At 30.0% G+C, this 24,808-nt stretch overlaps 2 protein-coding genes and 1 long non-coding RNA gene across 3 annotated transcripts in view; all 3 read right to left on the reverse strand.

The window, feature by feature from the left end:
* Positions 1-790: 790 nt before the first annotated feature.
* Positions 791-18,381, reverse strand: LOC108775817 (xanthine dehydrogenase/oxidase-like). The gene is made up of 16 exons (XM_018542263.1): positions 18,263-18,381; positions 17,881-18,012; positions 17,368-17,524; positions 16,934-17,174; positions 14,219-14,745; positions 13,818-14,112; positions 12,913-13,428; positions 12,571-12,754; positions 9,074-9,370; positions 7,182-7,623; positions 6,791-6,919; positions 3,868-3,998; positions 2,547-2,805; positions 2,328-2,424; positions 1,820-1,927; positions 791-861 (listed from the first exon to the last, which is right to left on the reverse strand). The coding sequence occupies exons 1-16, from the start codon at positions 18,364-18,366 to the stop codon at positions 791-793; spliced, it is 3,690 nt and encodes a 1,229-aa protein (XP_018397765.1). The 5' UTR covers positions 18,367-18,381.
* Positions 18,382-18,424: 43 nt separating this feature from the next.
* LOC108775819 (uncharacterized) lies at positions 18,425-20,658 on the reverse strand. Its single transcript, XR_001940770.1, has 4 exons — positions 20,607-20,658; positions 20,052-20,158; positions 18,773-18,822; positions 18,425-18,446 (listed from the first exon to the last, which is right to left on the reverse strand). It is a non-coding gene; the product is annotated as an uncharacterized LOC108775819 (long non-coding RNA).
* A 1,719-nt stretch (positions 20,659-22,377) lies between these two features.
* Positions 22,378-24,808, reverse strand: part of LOC108775818 (xanthine dehydrogenase/oxidase-like) — a 14,370-nt gene continuing 11,939 nt past the window's right edge. The window contains exons 13-16 of the mRNA XM_018542264.1: positions 24,387-24,645; positions 24,177-24,258; positions 23,665-23,772; positions 22,378-22,448 (exon numbers count right to left, since the gene is read on the reverse strand). Of these exons, the coding sequence (XP_018397766.1) occupies positions 22,378-22,448; positions 23,665-23,772; positions 24,177-24,258; positions 24,387-24,645 (520 nt within the window). The remainder of the gene's footprint in view (positions 22,449-23,664; positions 23,773-24,176; positions 24,259-24,386; positions 24,646-24,808) is intronic.

Below are 24,808 nucleotides of genomic sequence, written 5' to 3' on the forward strand. Positions count from 1 at the left end.
GATATTAAGTAATAAAATATTACTGTTAATTAATTTTACATACAAGAAATTAGGCAACACTTAATTAATTAATACAACGTTTTCAAACGTGCTTCACAATTTCAATGTTGAATATTAATAATATTTAGAAATATAAATATCATAATTAATTTACAAAGAAAAAATGAATGAACACGTTATTAATTAAAGCTATTAATTAGAGCGATATGGAGCACGTAACATAATTTCTTTATAATATACAAATAAGATGTATAATAATACAAAATTGTTTAAGGATTGAAACTCATGACGCTCTCTGTTACAATATTTAATTGTCTATCAGGAGCTCCATACTTATGTATATAACGAAATGAATTTTTAAAACTTCATGATCACTCATATTATCTTTTAATGAAATGTGAGTTTCCTGATGATTTTCGAAAAACTAACTTAGCAATCAATGTCTAACTAGCTCGAACACGTTTCCACATGGCAGCATATTAGGGTTAAAGGAATTTAATGAAGATAGTGTAGGGTAGACCGGGGAATAAAGATCCACTTTTGAGATTTTTTGCTATAAAATAAAGAATATTTTAACTCACACAGCAATTTTAAAGACATTTAATTAAACAAAACATTATAATTCAACTGTTACTATAAAGTTCTTGTATATTAACAAAACATGAATACTTCAATTAAATTTAATTGAGAAAATTTTTTAATTATTCTACTTAGACAGCAATTAAAAGGTTAGCCAAGCACAAAATTTATTTCAAACACCGGCTTCGTTGTGAACAATTCCTAAATTTCTTCACTCGTAAACCATCATGTCTAAACTAGTTAAAGTATTTAGAAGTATACGTTCGGTAGTACACGGTCCATCTGTAAACAAAACAAATTATATTTTAAAGTATCTTAAATATTATTATACTATTATTTTGGTATTATATAAGAAACTACATATCTTATATACAGGAAAATACATGAATTTTCGAATGTAATTATTTAAATAAAAGTTTCCCTACTTTCAGAAAATAGAAACGTAAATTCTAAAATCAGAAAAAATTTTTAACCTATTACAAGTTAGATATTTTTATAGAAAGAATTGCAACTCTGTCAATGTACTTGTACTGCAAAAAAACCTTTTTATATCTTGTGTGTCCACTCTTCGCGAACCATTTACGATCAATTAAAAAAGGAGATTTCCTTTTTTTTTCACTTAAAGTGCAACTCTGAAATACGTTCAGAACGTTACCTTCTGTGTCTCCGTATATCATTTTATTCATGTCGTTTACGCAGTTGAGCAAGAATAAGGTGATATATTGAATCAATTGGGTAACGCAAACGAACACGGTCCTGAGTGATTTTTCTAGCTTTAGAAATACTCTCTGTATTCTCCGAATCTTGCTTCAAGCAACTTTCATTTCTCCTCAATTTGATACTCTATCTATGAAACTGGCAAATATTAATCAGCAAGTAAAAACGGCGGATTGCAAAAATTGGTACCCCTTGGTATAAATAAGGTGTAGAAAAACATTTTAAGGATGCAATAAATGAAAAAAGCATTTATACAAAAAAATAATCAAAGTAAATAAGTTAAAAGAAATTTTTAAGACATTTAATTTCTGTTTTTTTTCCTAGATTGGAGAAATTTTGTTTTGGATAGTTTCTTGTAAAAATATTTAAAAAATGTTTTTTTTTTAATACGAGCACCGAATCAAAGTGCAGTGACAATGAAATGATTAGTTGCCAAAAACGTAGAAATTAATCCGAATCACAAAGTTAGGCGATTTATGTTGAATTGTTAGAGGATACTAATGTATTTCTCTTTAAAACTTACCCAATTGATACCATTCATAATTTCCTGCATCTATTCGAGCAGAATCCAATGCGTTGCGGATCGCTATTGGAATTACGCAACTCATACAAAGCGGTGCTTCATTGATCGCTGCAAACATATTTTTGTATTTATTCGATACATCAATGATTAAATATTCCTGATTCTAATATTCTAAATAAAAGTCTAAATTATAATTTCTTTTCATTTTAATTAATTTGTTTAATCTTTTTTTTTTTAAACAAATTAAATAATTCATTGAAACGCATGTTTGTAAATAGATTAAATTTTTGTGGATTTGAAATTTTTTCTAAAAAAATTTTTACGAATTTTTTAATCATGGGTACACATGTAGGAAACATCCGAGATTTAATTTTACATTATACAAAAGTAATAGATTACTTTTTCAATTTATACAATATTATATCATAAGAGTATTTTATTACTTTCGTACTTTAAAGACCAAAATCCTCGGATCATTATAATTTGAATAAAAATTTTCAATTCTTACATTTTGAACCGTAGATAGCAATTGCGTCGGCTTTGTTATTGCGTAAGTATACATGGAATCTTTCAGGAATATCCTTCACGCCTGGTGCATTATAATTCTATGAAAATACTCATGTACTTTAGATAATTTAATAATATGTTTTTGAGATAATCTCGGTGAATCGAAGTAGTAGAGTCCTGGTGATATTGCGTGTATCGAAATTTAATAAACTTAACGTACCCATGATTTGTTATTCATTAATATTCCTGTTTCAGGATCGTACACCAGATCTTCAGAAGTCCAGTATCCTATTCCCATCACGAAAGCTCCCTCCGCCTGACCGACATCAATTAGTGGATTCAAGCTTAGACCACTATCAATCATCAAATAAACCTTCCTAATAATATGCTGACCGGTAAGCACATCGATTTCTATTTCGGCAATGGTAACACCGTAAACAGGGTAAGATTTCTTATCTTCCGTTAGTTCAGTAACCAGCCTACAGAGACATATATAAATATATATGTATAAGAACGGCATGTATTATGTAATATATAATAATTTTATTGTAACGCGCTCGCTTGAGCGCTCTCTCTCTCTTTTTACTATATATGGTAAATTCAAAGTTCAAATTTATGAATTGATTGAAATTTTTCCAAAAGCACATGGAAAAAACATATAATATCATTTTTCATTTTATACAATACAATATCATATAAGCAATTTATTACTTTTGTACTATAAGAAACAAAATCTTGGATTATATTTAACTTTGAATAGAAGTGTTCAGATCTTACGTTTTGTAAAATCTTACGTTTAATATTAATTATAGGAAATGCCATTGGAATGTTTAAACTACATTTTATACAATACCACTACATACTAAACAAAAGGAGAAACAAATGTTTCTTCCTAATCCCAAACAGCACAAAACATCCATTGGACATCCGACTTAGTACGAATGTTTTATAAACGTACGTTATCCAACGTAAGTTTACATTTAGACAGTTAAAAAATGTTTATTACAAAAAGTTTTCTAAGTTTGCTCTGCTTTCGCTGACTTCCCAAGCGAAGATTTATTTAAGATCGCACTTTTACCTTCAGTAATGCAAAAATTTACCAAATTAAAGCTTAGTTCATACAGCACGCAGCAAGCGGTAAGCGTCAAGCAACAATAGCTTGCTGCTTGCAGTAATAAGATTTAAAAATATTTCGCTACCAGCATGCAAGTTTGTCCGAGGAAATTGTCCAAATTTTGTTTAATTTATTAATTAAGTCCAGTTTTAGTCCGTTTCATCCTAAAACGGACGCTTTAAGAAGTCCAAAATGATAATACTATCATAGATGTTTTTAAAATGTTTTTAGAATATCCATGGATCTAATCTGAATGGTTTTAGTATGTCCAAAACGTCCAATATGTACATTTTTAAAACATTTTTTAAACATTACTGTGATATCTGGGATGGAAGTACAATATTTTCGGAAAGATGTTAAAGTGCTTTGTGATATTTTGTGACACAATATGATATATCACTATCATATATGATTAAATGATATTTACGTGTAATGTTCGCACAAATCAATGCCTTCTCGATACGCTTCAAAAATAAGTTTCTCCCACGTCGTTTCTCCCATCTTTTTCTTTATTGGCTCCAGTTTCTTCAAAATTTGTATGCAAGCTTGTTGCGTTGCCTGAAATAAATGTAATAACCGATGTCAAGTTATACGTTATATATTACAGGGTAAATGAAAAATACTGAACTGGAACATCTCGAAAACAAAGCACTTTTGGGAAAAATCTAATCAAAATTTGTAGAGTTTAAAAAGATTTATTTACTGATCATATCTGTTTGACCTAGGGTGGCGTCGTCAAAGTCAGGTAAAGATTACATCAATTCTTCAAAAATAGGATATCCTATTTTTAATTCCAGAATCTCATAGCTGATGTCAATAATTTTTGGAAAACGCTAGACTAGAGTTTGTCTTCCTTAAGTCTTTTCGAGAGTTACAAGGTTTGAAATTTATTATTACCGCCGGCACTACTTATGAGGTTGAATTAACGCGACGACGACTAAACCTCTTAAATGTTGCTCAGGACCATAACCTAGATAACATTTGTCAAGATTGAGGACATTAGAGTTTTTATTTTTATTTTTACTTAAAAATTTTTAATAAAAATAAAAATGGTCTTTATTACGTAGTGTTTTAAAAAGCTCCCCTAGTAACACAAAGAATTGGCGCAGTACTGGGAAATACAGCCAATAATAAACGTTGAATAAGAATTGCACATCTAATATTGGTCCAATATTGTATAAGGTAGACGCCTAGTCATATTTAACCAATATTGATTCAACAATATTGGACCAATATTGGATACACAATTTTTACCCAATGTTTTAAATTGGCTGTACACTGTCCAATATTTCGCCAATAATGGGTGAAAATTTAATCTGTAATATTAGCAGGGCCGGATCTAGGCAATGCGGGGCTGGGTGCATAAAAATGTGGGACTGATTCTTTTTTGAAAATGAAATAATTTATAAAATTACGATTTATGTTGGACCGTTGATTTGAAAAACAAGTAAATGTGATAATATAATCGGCCAAATGACGGTAAAGCAGGATTTTGGTTGCTTAATGTAATATGTGAATTTTATTTACCACGTATAATGTAGTCCCCTTAATCGCGCGCCGAAATTCTTTTTTATTTATCATTACTTTAACATTACATCGTTAAAATTTTAATATGTCTTTCAACATATTATTAAGATCCAACAAGATGCTATAAGCATAAATAATTGTTAGATTGCTTGTCAATTTAACTAAGTGATTTTACTACGGTAGTTGTTTAGAGTTGCGTTATAAGTCTGAAAAAATTTCGGCACGTGATTAATGGGACTACATACGTGAGAAATAAAATTCACACATTACATTAGCAACAAAAATTCTGCTTGACTGTCACTTGGCCGATTACATTTATCAGAAATAATTTATTTCAAATCATAATTATTTTATTTCAAATATATAAAATAAATATAAAATAACATAAAATAAAATAAACTTAAAAGTTTAATGTTATATAATAATATTTGTAATAAAATCTTTTATTATAAAATTTACTATAAGAATAGGTCTTTTCTTTATTCCTGCACTGTGTCTGAACTGGTGCACACGGTGCAGGAATAAAGAACAGATTTAATCTTATCCGCACATGTGGAAGTGAGAGGTCCAACTATTTTCTATCTCGTTATGTCGTTGCAATAAATAAAACGCGGGCCCGCGTGCGCTGCACTATCACACATAGCCTAACGCCGGCCCTGAATATTAGTCTAATATTGATTTAACAATATTGGTTCAACAATATTGGGGATTCAATTTTACCCAATGTTGTATATTGGCTGTACATTGTTTGTTCAATATTTTACTAATGGTGATGATGAGTGTCCCTTTATCTCTTCATGTGAAGCATGGGACTTCTACATAGGCCCTTCCACTTTCCGTTATCCGAGGCCTATACTCGTTTCTCGAAATAGGTTGTTTTCGAATTTGCAGGTGATTGATCTACAGAATTCTATCTTAGTCAGATATCAGAAACATATATCTATTGACCTATGTATATATATAAGACCTACAAATTAACGCCGAATTCAAACGGCGCTGATGATCGTAGACCTTTTGATTACCAGGAGGAGCCATTTTCGACCCGTTAAAATGCGAAAAAATCGCGTTTGGGGGCAGATGGGATTAAACTCGAGTCTACAGATCGCAAATTAATCGCACTGAGCGGTAAACCACTCGACGCCTTCCGCTTTAGACGGGGACTCTTACAAAACGCATAACACATAAGGCATAAGAAATTTAAATAATCAGAATTCTTTATGTCTTAGAACGAAAGGAAACGAAAGATTTTAAGTGGTACATATTCTCCGTTGGCATTCATTATATAACCAATATTGGCATTACATTGGGAAATATTGGCCAACTTATGCCCAATTTAACCAACATTTAGCCAATGAATAGCCAATTGTCTGTGCTACTAGAATCTTGACATCAGGGGTTATAATAGATTCTGAAATAAAATACAGGTTTCCCATTTTGATGTGACCTTGGTCTAGCCTCAGCAGCATTACCCAAAATCAAACAAATGTGATCAGTAAGCCCGGATCCTCATACGGGCAACAGCGCTTTGACACCAAACGCTGATTGGTGAAAAACCGGTGGCGAGGATAAAATTTACCCCCATAACCCGTTTTTCACCAATCAGCGTCCGGTGTCAAAGCGCTGTTGTCCGTATGAGGATCCGGGCTAAGTAGATCTTTTAAACTCTGCAACCCTTGTCTAACAATAAATTATTTTTAAATACACCTTGTTTTCTATATATTTCCTGATCCAAGACCTTCCATTCTCGATGTGTATTTCACTTTATGTCTATAGGAATATAAAATTGTTTTTTTTACAGTGAAAGAGACGTATTGAATTCTTACGTATCCGCAGTTTTCCGTGGTAATGCTGTGTCCTGTAGTTGACGCGTTGGGTGCCATTAAATTACTGCTTGTTTTAATGGTGATTGTGTTAATATCGATTTTTAATGTACGAGCTGCTACTTGAGCTATCTGGTATACAAGAATTATTTGTCTTACATACTAAATTGAATTTTTCCTAATTTTAATAAAGTTATGAAATAATTAATTTGTATAAAAATAAGAAATGTTAAATATATAGAAATGTCAAATAACAACGTTTCCTATTAAAATTATAGAAACTCAAATTTTCAAAGAAATTGAATTTTTAAAAGTGATTCTTTATTAGTCTATTAATAATTAAATAAAAAATATGAAATCACTTGATTACATATAAACCAATGCATCATCGTACCTTCGTATGTATACCTTGATCGATCTCAATACCGCTATGCGTCACGCATACCGTACCATCGCGAGCACAAATCGACACCATTGCATTGTATTGTCCTTCATCATTCGTTATCAAGTATTTCATTGGTACCATAGCAACTCCCTTTTTCTTCCAACGATTGAGTGAATTGAAGTACTGAGTATTAACCATCATCTCATCATAATTCGCCTTTGTCGATAAATCGTTCATCATAGCTATTAAAACAGATTTATCCACATCATTCATGTTTGCCAATCTGACTTGTACAGAATCGAATCGTGTCACTTTTGCAATATGTTCCATCATATTCTCGATTATAGCCATTCCTTCCGTAGATCCTGACGCCCGACAAAACGTGTTAGACGGTAAATCGGTTCTTACGTCGAATCCAATGAACGTCCAAGTATCGGTTATATAGCAGCTTCTAACGATAAAAGTTGATTTATTAATTACTTAATTATTAAATATTTCTTTATCATTATTAATTAAAATAATTTGTTTTATTCGCATTAGCGTTATGATATTTTCCCTTTCTTTGAAATATCATTCAAAATTTTGTTCAAAATAGGAAACAAACGGATTAACTTATCCTAATATTTGTCTATGCTTAAAAATTTGCCACTTATGGTAGTTAGACCCTAAAGCACAATTATTTAAGAATGTCTTGAAACTTTCGTCTCAAGTAATTTAGGAATTAATACATATGGCTGTAAAATTTGAGCTCGAATTATCGTCCCATTCCTGAGATATAATCCATCAAACTTAGCCGATTTTTCTATATTTACCATTGCAGTATAGCCATTTTCGTTGTGATATGACACGGATTTTCATACAGCATCGAAACCGCAATTAAGAAGTTAATGAAAAACGAGTCTCATGTAATTGAATTTATGAAGAAGCGTGTGTAACAAGACCGCAAATATTTATCGCATGATACTAAAGTTCAATCAATAAAAAATTTTGATTTTATACATTTTCTCGAGAATTAACGAAGTCTAGAAGATATGGCAACGTCGCACTTTCAATGACCATGTTAATCAATCAAACAGTTGAAAATCCTTATAACCTAGCGATGATTTTGATATCTGGGAGACTTTGGGGTAGCATTTAATATAAAATATATAAATTATTTTTAAAGAGAGAGTGAAATAGTCATGGTAATAAAAATTATAAATAGGATAATAGCGCCTGTCACTATTCGTCTATTCGTAAAAATGTGATGTTGCTTATACGATCTAATTTCTCTTATGTATTTTTTTATTTATATTAGAACTCGATCCTGTTTCCCATGGATTTGAAAATCACGTAAATATGCGTACACGGTTATATACGTACAGTATTATGGCAGGGATAGCAAGATAGGAGAGTGAATATAGTCGTGCGAGGCGCGATCGAAGTCAATTGATCTGCAAGCGATCCTTTTAGATAAAGTCTATGATCCGTATTCAGGACGCGTTTTTATCTCTGAAATTCCATAGTATGCGTAACGTAAACTATTAGAGCGTTAACATCGTTGTAAGCGCGTTCTGAATACAGACCTACATATACTAAGTACTATGATTTGACGTTTTGGTTAGCTATGCTATCGCCATGATGTCATGTCGAAATTCAGATTTTATTAAATATATAAATGCTTCTTTTTCTGCTTTTACCGACTTATTACACGAACTAAAAAAATTAGTTTTAAATAATTATATAGAAAGAATCTTGGCGCTGCACCGCTAGGCTTTCCAAAAAAGTTATCCTGGCGCCGCCAGGTCCAACCAGGGTTTGACTACGCCACTGCGTAACACCCTGTATATATACATTTAATATGATATTGTTATAATATATTACGTAACTTTTTATTTGCTCTGCATATTGTGTTGTGTTACCTTTGCATGTAAGAAGCTACCATAGCAGCCTGTGATTCATTGAAACTAGACCCACAGTTGCTCCAATGTCTCGAGTCGAGATACTGTATAACTCCGTTGTTGTTTACCCCAATCTCATATTCTTGTCGCGTAGAACATCTTTTGCCTATCGATTGCATATTGCTCTCTATCGTCGTGATGAATCGCGCTGGACGATTCAGTTTATGACATACCAATGCGCAAGCACATGAAATTTGCGCGTTGCGTGAGATTTTTGATCCATATGATCCACCTAGTCGATTGACATGCACATTGATGCTAAAAAAAATTACATTCACGCAATTTATGCTAAGTTTACTTTTTGCGTTTGCTAATATTATTTTGAAATACTTATTATATTACCTACTTAATTTATTTCATTCTATAAGAAAAAGGAAATGTGATTTAGTTTTTATTTTATAAAGGAAAAAATAATCGCCATTAAGAGCCGACATAAGTTAGAAGTATGTAAATTTAATTTAGTGTAATAAAATTCAATAATACATATAAACGTTTCAACCCTATATTCGGGTCCTTTTCAATATAAGTGACAATATTAAAATCTTAATCACTATATATTTTAACTATATATTTTAATTTTGAACGAGTAATATCTTACATATAAATTAAACATTTTTCATTTCACTGAGCAGTCCAATGAAGCTTCACAATAATTGCATATAGTATTATTATTAACACTATCAATTCTTGACAGTCATTTAAATTAGCATTTATATGAACAAGAATTGATGTATGACATCTTCATGTATTTCGATTAAGATTTTAATATTGTTACTAATATTGAAAAGGATCCGAATATAGGGTTGAAACGTTTATATATTATTGAATTTTATTATATTATTTAAATTGAGTTTACATACTTCTAACTTATGTCGGCTCTTAATGGCGATTATATTTTCCTTTATTGATTTATTCACGTGAGCCTTATAAATTATTTTGTATTATTTTATATTTTATATTGTATATATGTGTATACGTATATACATATACGATATGTATAGGGATGTAACGAAAGTGGTTATAGCGAAAGCGAATGCGAAAACGAAAGAAAAAAAATTTTTTTGCGAATGCGAAAGATCTTTTTTTTCTGCTGAATGATTAAATCAGCCACAATTACTGACAGTCACGAAAAATAATATATAATATTTAAAAAATATTGCTAATTCCTATTCAAATTATTGAATGATGGATTGAAAAAGATGAATGCAAATGTGTAAATTAGTATTTGCATATGAACGACTTATTTATTTTAAATTAAATAATCAAATAAAATACAAAATACATTTTAATTATAATTATATAAAATAAAAATAAAATAAAATATATTCTTATTCTTGAATCTTGTATTGCAACTCGTAAATACATAAAATAAACTGACTCCTATAACTCTAACAATAAGTAAATTAACTCAATATACTTTTTATTAAGTCAACATAAAATAAAATGTAAAAGTATAACTAATTCTAATAAGAATAAGTATTACTTATTGGCTTATTTAGATTGGCAAACCAACGAATGAAATGTAAACTACTTTCCCATCATCTAGTATGCCCTCGATGAAGCTGCCAATTCCACGGACCGGACAAAATCTTTCGTTAAAACATTCGCATAATTAGATGCGAAAGCGAAAACGAAAGCGAAAGTCTAAAATGATGCGCATATGCGAAAGTGAATATTCGTTACATCCCTAGATATGTACATACATAAATATTTTGTTTTCGTGTAACACTAAGTACTTTACCTCCGACTGTATATGTAAATATGTTTTCATATTCAAAGAAAGATTATAACAATAATAATATATTTTATAATTTTACGTAAATGTTAAAATTTTTGTAATAGAGGAAAGTCTCCTATTATGAGATAGGCGCCTAATATGAGATAGCGGCGTTTCTACTAAACTAATAAATGCTATCTGTTGATTCTACCATGAAATTATTGCTCTTGGATTGAAAACTATTTAGTGGAAAATTCATTGTTAAATCATGCCTACAGTAATTGTAAAATAAAATTTTAGAATTTGAATGTTTTTTCAAGTTTCATTGAGATAAGCCTTTAATCATTGTTTATTATTTAATAAGTAATTATTTGTATAAATTCTTATATATTATCAATAAATTCTTCATGTAGTAATAGAGTAAGATTGTACTGATAGAAAAATACGGAATATGTTGAATTGTTTAATTAAAGAAGTTAGATTTGATGATCGTAAAACTGTAAGACGTGATACTCGTAATAAGAGATACCCAGGATATTTCTAATATAAAATAATCTATACTTCTGTGTCCAAGTGAAAATCGATGTTAAAGTGTAAATGTTATTGTACAATAATAAAAAGAATAATCGGAATGAACATTGAGGGTCTGTTTCTGCAATACTTCGTTCCAATTACTGAAGAAAAATCCTGAGTACAATGCATCACATGCTCAATTTACGCGCACAGGCTGTACTCGTTGGTATTTTAGAAACATCAAATAAAGTTTTTTTAATTCTAATACTGATGTACTTTGTGCTTTATTATCGATTTCTCGGGGTATCTCATATTAGGAGCACAATTTTTTGACTTTGCGATTTGTTCACCTTTTACATTTCTTTAATTAAAAAATAAAATAAAATTTGAATTAAATTTTACATAACACTATCTTAAAGCTTATTAAATTCTCTTCAAAATGACCTATTATTTTTTTAAATTCTGCCTATAAACTTCTAGCATTTACTTAAAGTAAACTCAGTATCTCATAATAGGAGCCTTTCCTCTACATATAGTGTACCTTAATGTATATCATATGCATCTTTAAATTCGTAATGATTGTATTTTTAACATTACTTACATATATGTAAATGAAATGCACCTTTAATAGTAATGCTTCAGAATATCCTTCTATATGTATATATACATATACATATATATACAAGGTGTTTGACAAGAAATGAAAAATTTTGTCGCATAGGGCTAGAATGGACTAAACTGAGAAAAAAAATTCTCTATCATTTTACAATTTTCGCAATATAGTTAACGAGATATTAATTTATAAAAATATCCAAATTGCCCTTGTTTACAAGTGGCAATAGACTTCGCGACTCATGTCTAACGACTACCATTGTCGCTTTTTATAAGCAACTCATACTTAACGATGGTAAATGCGCGCAATGCGCCTCGATGTGCGGTCCTATCAAATCATGCGCTTGCATTTACCAGCGGGTCAGGCGAAAAAAAATTTGGATATCTTTATAAATTAATATCTCGTTAACTATTGCGAAAATTATAAAACGGTACAGGATCTTACTTCTCAGATTAGTCCATTCTACCCCAATTTGATGAAATTTTACATTACTTGTCAAGCACTTTGTATAATTCTTATAATTTCTAATTCTATTATAGTATAAATTATATTATTCCAAAAGGGCTAATATAATTATTTTTAACACAGAAGAGATTGACTCCATAAATTAATCACCTATTACTCCGGACATTAAGACAATTAGCGATCGATACTTGAATGAGATCCATCCATTGTGACGATGGATAGACGTTCATATTACCCTCCACAGGAACGCATACGCAGGATTGAGTTTCTAGGGTATAGTGATACTGGCTACCACATTTAAAGCCACCCTTTATTACATATTCAATATCGGTTCCTGTAAAATAATAAAAAATAATCTTTTATTTCAATGTACTATTTTTTATTTTTAAGATAACTGTTTGCTTTGGCGACATTACCTCTACTTTAAATAAAGAAAAGAAACGGTTTAATAAATTATTATTAAATATGTTGTTTTTTATATGTCATTTCTACCTTTACGTTTTGCTGGAATATTGACGCTTTCCCTGATTCTAGTTTTATCATTCGCATTAATAGCATATTCAATACTTATTATCGGATTTTTCACATCTTCGCTATATGTAATTTGTACCAAATCCGCAGCCTCATTAGCTAAATTATGCGTTTCTGCGACGATTACGCCAACCGGTTGGCCGGCGTACAAAACATTTTCTTTGGCGAACAGCAATTCATCCTCTGGCAAGGACGTCAACTTACTGGCGGCAGAAATGCACAAATTCTCTCCCGGTACATCATCGGCGCTGAAGAACGCTATTACGCCCTTCATTTTACGCACCTCACTTGCATCTATACTCTTGATCTTGCCTTTACAGATTTTGGTAACAACGAAAGCGCAAAACACTTCTCCATGATATGGACCCAGATCATTGCAATATCGGACTTCACCTGCTGCCTGTTCATAAGCTTCTAACTTTGGCATAGGCTTACTCACTGGCCACTCGTCGAAATTCTCATCGAACTTTTGCTGACCTAAAAAATTATGTTCATTTTGAATTGTAAAAGGATATTGAATTGTAATATACGTACGTATATACAAAAAGATTAGGATATGATTCGGAAACACTTTCTAATTATCGGAATGTACTTTCTAATTATGTCTGCTGCAAACATATTTATTCTGAATTTGAATTCTCTTCTGCAGATAATTTTTATACAACTTTCGTACCGAAAAAGATTTAAATCTCTAATGAGAACGTTACGTTGTTCATAAATACATTCCAAGTGTTTGCGAAATTTATATCTTTTTAGTTATCGCCTTATAAATATATCATTATGTATATGAACGGAAAAGATTTATAAAAATTTTTATAATAGAAATATTAAAAAAAATATTATAGACATCATTTTATTATGAGTACCTGAAGAGAGACTTCGTTTTAAGAACGTGCCTCCACCACGATAAAAATGGTTCACCTCCGGTTTGATGCTTAACATAAACTTGTAAAATAATCCTATGGCAAGAGTCTTGCGAAATTCCGGTGAGTAATTCGAAAGCGTATGATCAGGTTGTAGATCCTCAGATAACATTTGTAACAGTGACTTTAAATCTTTCTGGTCAAAGAGATTTTTTCCCATCGATAGAATCTCCGTGCCACTTGCGTGATAAAAATTCTTATTGATGCCACCAAAGATAATGTCAGGAATTTCCAACACCTTATTGACAAATATTATAAATGTAAACAAATGATACTTGAAGAATTAAAATTTGAGTGACTAGTTAATGATAACGTAATATAAACAATTAAAAAAATTCTGTTACGTTGCCGTCGGTATCGATTTTGAAGAGAAAGCCAGTGTTGACATGAGCGCGAGCATTCTGGGCTCTAGGCATGACCTTATAGAATCTGTATATATGCTGATCAGTAAGCTTTGGTAATACAACGCTATAAATGATTTTATGGTGCATGTCGAGTTTCAGAAATTGCCATAAATATAAACTTTCCTTCTGAGAAGGACTTTCCAGGATGTGTACCAGAGTACCGAGAGTCTGTAATATCAGAAACAAATCGGATGGGAACTCTCTGTGCTCGTATTTTAACATTAAATTCCCTGCTACGGTGCCAATATTTCGTACGGGAACATTTGCTATCATCTCTATATTCTCGGCCAATTGACTTAAATATTTAAATCCAGTTTCTGTTGAATATTTTAAGAATGCCTCTAGCGCCATGGTAAGAGTTACATTTCCTCCTAGTACCAAAGTCGAATCAGTTTTTGTAATGTTACTCATGTCTGGAATGTTGTTTATATCAATGTACATATTTTTCTTGCTCGAACGATAAATACCTGCAAATTAAATTTCCACATTGTTATATATCAATATCAAGACTATACGTAGTTTCAAAATAAACGAAAGGCGATGGTAGAGCATTAAACCACACGCAAGATAGTAATAGCGAATATGTCTTATAATTTAAATAATTCATTCGTTACAATTTACATGATACAACAGGTAGTAATAACGAATATGTCTTATAATTAAAACAATTTATTCGTTACTTGATACACCAAACGTTTCGGCCTTCAATATGGCCATCATCATTGGTATTACAAATCAAAAATTATTAAAATATAAGATTAAAACTAATAACTACATTTGTCATTGTCATAAATAAAACGATTGTACGTATTGTTTTGTTGTCGATTACATTGTTGCATTCGTTCCGAATTATAATATGAAGATTTAATCTTGTTCTTTGTAATAATAATACGAGATAATCAAATATCGTAAGTGTTAATCTAATTGTAATGTGATTAATTCCTATGTGATTATTCAAGTCTATTAATAGATTTCGTTATTTATGATCTTTATAGATGAACGAGTTATAGTTTCCAAACTATATCTCTTTGTTCCATGATGATTATGTATCACTGGTTTTCTTACAAATACAATCGCAAGAAAACGTAAGAAAACCATCAAATCGTAAGAAAACCAGCGATACATAATCATCATGGAACAAAGAGATATAGTTTGGAAACTATAACTCGTTCATCCATAAAGATCATAAATAACGAAATCTATTAATTGGCTTGAATAATTACATAGGAATCAATCACAATACAATTAGATTAACACTTACGTTATTTGATTATCTCGTATTATTATTACAAAAAACAAGATTGAATCTTCATATTATAATTCGGATCGAATGTAACAATGTAATCGACAACAGAACAACACGTACAATCGTTTTAATTTATGACAATGACGAATGTAGTTATTAGTTTTTCCTCACGCGTGCACGTAATGTGCCCTACACAGCAACGCTTTTGCGTGCGGTAAGTAGCCAATACCTGAAGCCATTGAATTATTTCTCTAACTCCAAGCAAAAGCGTTACATTATGAAAAATAACGCAACGTAGTGGTAGCGCTCGTACAAATATCAACACGAAGAAACGCGCTGACCGGAGCGTCCTTTCGGGGCATCTGGGGGGAGGGGGGGGGGGGAAGCATAGTTTTCTCCAATAATAAAGTAACTACGACAAAACGACAATACAGTATCTATAAATATCATTCAACTTACAATAACGTTTAAATTTAATTTTAAATTGTAATAATCTCACAATTATAATTAAAAGTAATGAGCAATACAAAATTTTGTATTGTAAAATGTTTATTTACGAAATATTTTAATTTCTTTTTCGTGGAGGGGGGGGGGCTGCGCCCTACGCACCAACCCATAAGTAGCACTCGCTTCGCTCGTGCGCTCCCGCGCCAGCGTCGCACAATAAACAACTAATACACACTTGTTACACAATGTACTATTAATCTCATATTTTGATAATTTTTGATTAGTAATACCAATGATGATGGCCATATTGAAAGCCGAAACGTTTGGTGTATGAAGATAACGAATGAATTGTTTAAATTATAAGACTCACCTCTCCTCTCCATCGCTCCCACCACTCCCCTCTTTCGCCGTATTTTACTCTCTTTCGTTATAATAAAATATTTTTAAATCATTTTTTTATATATTTGTAATATATTTGTACTTTAAAAAGTAAGTGATAATCGAAAAAATCATATAAAAATGAAAAGTTCAAGCCATGTTCAAAAAAGGATACTCAAAAATTTAAACCTTTTTATCTAATAATAACATATTACCATGAAAAGTAACTGATATATTATTAATAAAGATGCCAGTACAAAGTGAACATACATAAAGTGTATGCAACGTTCGGCAGATTTTCGAATCGCCTCCGCCTTTCGCTGTCCCCCTCACCTCATCGTGCGCGGTCCAAATGCCGCTTGATGCTGGAGCGACATTTGATCTGTGCGCAGGTGGTGAGATGAGTAAGATAGCGTAAGGCGGAGACGATTCGAAAATCAACCGAAAGTTGCATACACTTTATGTATGTTCAGTTTGTACTGGCAACTCTATTAATAATATATTAGTTACTTTTCATGTTAATATGTTATTATTATAGATAAAAAGATTTAAATTTTTGTGTTAATCTAATACAGAAAAATTACCATATGCAGTATTTCCACCATTTAATATATACGTTGCCTGTGCATTGTTTTTTAATAACTCAAATAGAGCCTCGACTGTGGTAACTTTGTAAAAGTATGCGTCCTCTAATTTTATGCTCAACATTGTGATTCCATCAGAATGCTGCTTATCGTAGTAAGTACGTACACATGGCATTTTGTGGGGATACAAACGTGGATACAAATTTTGCCGGGGATGGAAAACTCTAATCTTATGTAACTCCTGTAAAGCGTATTTTATTATATTTACATTCAGATAGGAACAATGCAATTAGTGTCATAGTGAAGTTAATGGTCCTTGTTGTAATAACAAAGTCAAATATTTCTGTGAATATATATAAAATAAAATTGAAAAAAACATAATTTATGATAAAGATTAAACTTGGAAACAAGAAGGAAAATTTTTTCACAATTACTTCAATGTCGTGAACGGCCTTCGATTCCATTGATTCACCATCGAAGGCAAATTTCTTAAAAGCCTTCAAAATTGCGCGATATCCAGTGCATCGACAAATGTTGCCACCAAATGAATTTTCAATCTGCTCCATAGACATAGCTTTTTCTAACCCGAGACTGCAATGTATAAAAAATAAATACATTAATGCAGAGTTGTTACAAACATTCAGTATTATCCTTAATTAAATATTATTTTTACCTGACCTAAGCGTAGCAATTCTCTACGACTTTATTCGTTACATTAATTTGCAACTTGTTTGTTCATAATTGGACAATAGTTACAAGGATGCATTTATTAATATATTTTTATAAATATTAATTTTTCTTAAAGATATTTTATTATATATTATATTGTTCTATGCCCGACAATTCCGAAAGAATTTTATCATAAAGGGAGAAAAGCATAAAAATATATGTATAATATAACATTCTTTTAACATTACAAATTATTTAACTATTTTAATATTTCGTACCTATACAAATTCATCACCATGCCAGGTGAGCAATATCCACATTGCGAACCATTCATTAAAGCAAGTTCAGCTTGAATCTTATGATAACCAATTCTTTTGTTACCTACACTTTCAATCGTGTAAATATCCCATCTGTGACATTATGTGATTATGGAATATTAAATAATATGAACATGTACTCGGTATTCTTTGAAATTAAAAATTGGCATAAAATATAAAATAAATATATACGAATGTAAAAAAAAAGATTTTAACGTTTCCATGATGAATTTTTTGCATCGCAGACAATAGTTTCGCATGTAACGTCATTACAGAAATCCATAACACTTTCTTAGAAATTAAGTTTGATTGCTTATATCCTCTTTAATAAGTACATACATACCCGTCACAGATCAGTACTGGTACAAGACATGAATTCACAGCTATATTTTTGTTCTTGAATTTTACATGTACGATACAGGCACCGCAATCGCCTTCATAACACATCGCTTTAGTGCCTCGAAGTTTCGCATATTCGCGGATAAAGACAAGTAGAGACGTGTTAGCGGGTATACTGTTATTAAATACTGCAAGCGGTTTTACAATTTTATAATAGCGGCTCGTAAATATTATTCTTAACACACATATTATTTTTTATTTCTAAAGCTTACAATTACAGTTAAAGTTTCATAATTAAGTTTTATAATTTTCCTGTATGTTATTTATATGATTAACTCGATCTTGTATTAAATGTTTCCTTATCATTAACACAAATGATAAATTCTGAGATTAAATTTGTTATCATATTTCAAATTGATTTCTTTAACTTTCTTCTATGTTACTTTAACTTTAAATGATACAATAAAAAATTTTTTATTTCCTTAATTACACATTGAGTACAAGCAATACGTACTTGAATATGGTGCTGCATTAATTAGAAAGTTTACACTATTGTCGCCAGATCTAAATACGATAGATTAGGAATCATGTTATTTATAACGTTATATAAGTTATTCAGGGAATGGAAGTAACTCGTTACTTGTAACGAAGTTACAGTTACCAGTTACTTTTTTGGTAACATTACTGGTAACTGCGTTACTTTCTTTTTTTGGTAACTGTAACGGTAACGAGTTACATTTTTTGGGTAACGGTAACGAAATTTACAGTTACTTTTGTCGTTACTTTGCACACGATTGAACACGGTTCGATTGGATACATGCTATTTACAGCGCTTATCAATAAGACTTGAAAGCCCTTAGACATTCGGCCATTATGATTCAGTAATTATTTTACACTTCTATTTTCTATGTAATACATAGGACATACAAATATTTCAGTTTGCTGCATATTTTACAGGTTTTAGAATTACAAAATTGTGTTTAAAAAAAATTAAAAAATAAATTAAATAATAGTAAAATGAGAGAAAGGCTACGAACCCAAAAGCGAAACAGTTTAAAATACGATGATAATAAGTGTCGAAACGTCGCTTGTTTTTATCTTGTTTTATTCATGTATTGTTCTAATATATATGGTATTTATACATTTAATTACATTGTCATCGTCGTTCTTATCGGAAATAAACTGTTTCATTTTTGGCTCGTAACCCTTCTCATTTTACTTTTATTTAATTTATTATTTGAGCCATTCTACATTGTTTTTTTTTTTTTTAAATAAAACTATATATTTGTCAGTATTACATATAAAAAAAAATGCAAAAGTACATTTTTTAATTAATTTTGAAAAAGTAACGGAAAAGTAACGAAAAGTTATTTTTCAAGTAACGGTAACTGTATAACGAGTTACTTTTAAAAAGCGATAACTGTAACTGTAACTAGTTACTTTTAAAAAGTAACTTTCCATTTCCTGAAGTTATTATAAGTATAATACATGATAAACAAAATGTAAAATACAAAAGTCAGAAACGTAGAAACGTTTGTATTTAACTTTTGTATTTTACATTTTGTTTATATTAAAGAACATCTCACATCCTAACTTAGACTCGTAGCCTATTCTATTTCTATTGTTTTTAATTATTGAGTCTCATTATTATTTATAATTTTAATAAAATATTTTGTGTTGAAATAAGTGATTTTAGAACTCTAAAATATTATTAATGAAATTTTATGTTCACTCTTTATCGCATCTACATTTTAATAGTTTTCACATGTTACAGATTTTTTTCAAGGACTTACATTTTTGCCATTTCCATTTCTATTCGTTGATCGTATCAAATTATGACTAACCTTCGTTTCAAGGTACTTATAAAAACACTGTCTGCAGGACAGTATAGAAATAGGGTCTAAAATTCGGAAAATTGTGATTGTTAGATACTGTAATTTTTTCACTAACAATAAGTACTTATCACACGGCAATGCAAGACACAAAAGTGAATTGTTGAGAAGAATTGTTTGTAATATTTTTAAAAGAACTATACAAACTTTTACTATTAATGTACCCACATTTATAAAAATATGAGCGTAATAAGTGTTACATATATTATAATAAATATTGTAATATAAATTTTGCATATTGTTAAAGAAAAATTTCAATGAAGAGTTGTTTTGCATAAAATCGATTGGTAAACAAGGAAGAATATTTTCAACTTATATTCTTTGGATATATTCTATATATATATATTTTTTATACCAAATGTATCATAATGTCCTGAATGAGATTATAATATTAAAAACGAATTTAAATCATAAATTTAATATAAAAATTTCAAGTAGACATTTATTTTAACTAACCTTGTTTTTTTGTAACAGACGCTTTCATACGTATGGTATTTCAATATTTCTCGTTACAATTTCATCGGACAGGTAAAAGCATCTTCAAGTTTACACGTTTTCTTAGTAACTATCAGTAAATACTTCCTCTGGACATACCAAATACATACGCTAGTTTGAACACCAGTTTTTGCAATAACGTACGATATCGTCATATGACGTTCCCATAATTATAAACAGTGTCAAATAGGACAGATGGATTTGTTGTGTCTTTAATTTATTTCGTATATAAACTCTCGGAGAGACACGAGCATTAGGAGTCAAGTGCGCTCTCTCTCTCTCTCTCTCTCTCTCTCTCTCTCTCTCTCTCTCTCTCTAATATACATACATCAAACAAAACTTCTTTGTTATAATAATTATGTTTTTATAACTTTATTATAATAATTATGCTTTTTATAATAGTTATGCCGTAGCATAATTATTATAATAAAGAAGTTTTGTTTGATATATGACAGCATTTGCGTAAAGTTATCTACGTTTGACTCCTAGTACCTCCTATTTTTAAATTATTAATTTTTGTCGGTAAAAATCCATTTAAGGCCATTCATTTGACTTTATTTGGAGTATTTCAGCTAAATTTCATGAAAATCGGGCTTTGGCCATTTTCGGAAGTTTATCCCCGTATCGATATTATCTTTTTTGTATTTATTCTTTTACATAATATTTGTGTAATCTTCTAACATGTTCATCTTGTGTTAAATTAATCCAAAAAATTTGAGTGGATTGTTTGAGACATGCGGTTTATGTTAAATTTGATACATTTTTTCTGTCACATGTTTTCTAACTTATTCCTAAATTCTAAGCAGAATCATAAGGTTTATAATACTAATATTCTCGTAAAACTTATAATAATTTTTAAGTACAAACATTACTCTTCTCTCGAGAATAAAATTATTTAAAGCACTTATTAATCATGAACCAGAAAGAGCTCGACCAATGTAAGGATTGCTTCTTGCTTATAGTGTACTTTATCATGTTATTATATTATTTTATTACATTAAATATCGATATTAAGTAATAAAATATGACTGTTAATTAATTTTACGTACAAGAAGCTTGGCAGCACTTAATTAATTGATACAACGTTTCCAAACGTGTTTCACAATTTTAATGTTAAATATTTATAATCTTTAGAAGTACAAATACCATAATTAATTTAAATAGAAAAAATATCATTGAACATGTTATTAGTTACTACCTTAAAGCGATATGAAGCACGTAACATAATTTCATTATAATATACAAATAAGATGTATAATAATTCAAAATTGTTTAAGGATTGAAACTCATGACGCTCTCTGTTACAACATTGTCTATCAAGAACTCCAAACTTATATGTATACAACGACATGAGTTTTTTAAATTTTATGATCAACTTATCTTATCTTTTAATGAAATGTGAGTTTCCTGATGATTTTCGAGAAATTAACTTAGCACTCAATGTCTAACTAGCTCGAATACGTTTTCACATGTTAGCATATTAGAATTAAAGGAATTTAATGAAGATAGTGTAGATAAATGAGAAAACTTACATTAGTGATTTTAGAGACATTTATTTAAACGAATCATTATAATTCAATTGTTACTATAAAAGTTCTTGTATATTAACAAAACATGAATACATCAATTAAATTTAATTGAGGAAATTTTTTAATTATTCTACTTAAAAGGTTAGCCAAACACAAAATTTATTTCAAACACCGGCTTCGTTGTGAACAATTCCTAAATTTCTTCACTCGTAAACCATCATGTTTACTTTAGTTAAAGTATTTAGAAGTATACGTTCGGTAGTACACGGTCCATCTATAAACATAACGAAATATATTTTAAAGTATCTTAAATATTATTTTACTAATATTTTGGTATTTTATAAGAAACTACATATCTTATATACAGGTTAAATACATAAATTTTCGAATTTAATAATGTAAAACATTTTCAGTTTTTAACAACAAAATTTAAATAATTGTGTCCAACTATAAGTCGTGAATACTGTGAACTGTGATTAATATGAAGAATGTTATTGATATAATAATTCTGAAAAATGATTAAAAGAAAACGAGACTTTAAAAAACAACCCTTTAATTGTGGCTTTATTAATTTAGTTTCAAAGAGAATCATGGAGCAAAAAAGTTGATTTAAACGAGGATATTAACCTGAAAGTAAGTTTCCCTTCTTACAGAAAATAGAAAAACAATTATTAAAATTAGAAAAAAATCTTAATCTATTACAAGTTGGTTACTTACATTGTGTAAAAAAATTGAAATTTATTCAATGTATTTGTACTGCAAAAAAAATCTAATCTTGTGAGTCACGGTGTGTCCACTCTTCGCGAACCATTTACGATTAAATAAAAAATGAGTTTTTTTTTTCATTTAAAGAGCAACTCTGAAATACGTTCAGAACGTCACCTTCTGTGTCTCCGTATATCATTTTATTCATGTCGTTTACAAACTTGAGCAAGAATAAGTTGATACGTTCAATCAATCGGGTAACGCATCCGAACACGACCCTGAGTGATTTTTCGAGCTTTACAAAAACTCTCTGTATTCTCCGAATCTTGCTTCAAGCAACTATCATTTTTTTCTCTATTTGAAACTCTATAAATCTGGCAAATTAATATTAACCAGGAAGTAAAAACGGCGGTTTGCTAAAATTGGTACCCCTTGGTGCAAACAGGTGTAGAAAAACATATTCAGGATGCAATATCATCATGATAAATGAAAAAAATTGCGTTTATACAAAAAAATAATCATAGTGCAATAAGTTGAAATTAAATTTTTTTAGATATTTAATTACTGTTTTTTTTGTTTTTCCTAGATTGGGGAAACTTTGTTTTGGATTGTATCTCGTAAAAATATTTAAAAAATGTTTTCTTTTTAATACGAGCACCGAATTAAAGTGCAGAGACAATGAAATGATTAGTTGCCAAAAACGTAGAAATTAATCCGAATCACGAAGTTAGGCGATTAATGTTGAATTGTTAGAGGATACAAATGTATTTCTATTTAAAACTTACCTAATTGATACCATTTGTAATTTCCTGCATCTATTCGAGCAGATTCCAATGCTTTGCGGATCGCTATTGGAATTACGTAACTCATACAAAGCGGTGCTTCATTGATCGCTGCAAACATATATATTCGGTATTAATTCAATACATCATTGGTTAAATATTCCTGATTCTAATATTCTAAATAAAATTTTAAAATAAAAACTTTCTTTATATTTTAATTAAAATTTGTTTGTTATATTTTTTAAACAAATTAAATAATGTATTGAAACGCATACTTGTAAATCGATTAAATTTTTGTTTATATGAAATTTTTTCTAAAAAAATTTTTACGTACTTTTAATCATAAATACAAAAAATGTAGGAAATATCCGAGATTTAAATTTACATCATACAAAGTAATAAATTAGTTTTTCATATTATACAATATCACATCATAAGAGTATTTTATTACTTTCGTACTATAAAGACCAAAGTAATCTCGGATCATATTTAAATTTAAATAAAAATGTTCTTACATTTTGAACCGTAGATAGCCATATTGCGTAAGTATACATGGAAATCTTCAGGAATATCCTTCGCGCCTGGTGCATTATAATTCTATGAAAATATTCATGTACACTTTAGAGTTAATTTAATTATATAATTTTTAGATAATCTCAGTGAATTGAAGTAGTAGAGTTCTGGTGATATATTGCGTATATCGAAATTTAATAAACTTAACATACCCATGATTTGTTATTCATTAATATTCCTGTTTTAGGATCGTACACCAGATCTTCAGAAGTCCAGAATCCTATTCCCATCACGAAAGCTCCCTCCGCCTGACCGACATCAATTAGTGGATTCAAGCTTAGACCAGTATCAATCATCAAATAAACTCTTCTAATTACATGCTGACCGGTCAGCACATCGATTTCTACTTCGGCAATGGTAACACCGTAAACAGAGTAAGATTTCTTATCTTCCGTTAGTCCAGTAACCAGCCTACAGAAACATATATACATATATATATATATATATATATATATATATATATATATATATATGTATAAAAATGGTATGTAATGTGTAATATTTATTAATTTTGTTGTGCGTTATCTCTCTCTCTCTCTCTCTCTCTCTCTCTCTCTCTCTCTCTCTCTCTCTC

The sequence above is a fragment of the Cyphomyrmex costatus genome, unplaced genomic scaffold (assembly GCF_001594065.2).
Source record: "Cyphomyrmex costatus isolate MS0001 unplaced genomic scaffold, Ccosl1.0 scaffold323, whole genome shotgun sequence".
NCBI lineage: Eukaryota > Metazoa > Arthropoda > Insecta > Hymenoptera > Formicidae > Cyphomyrmex > Cyphomyrmex costatus.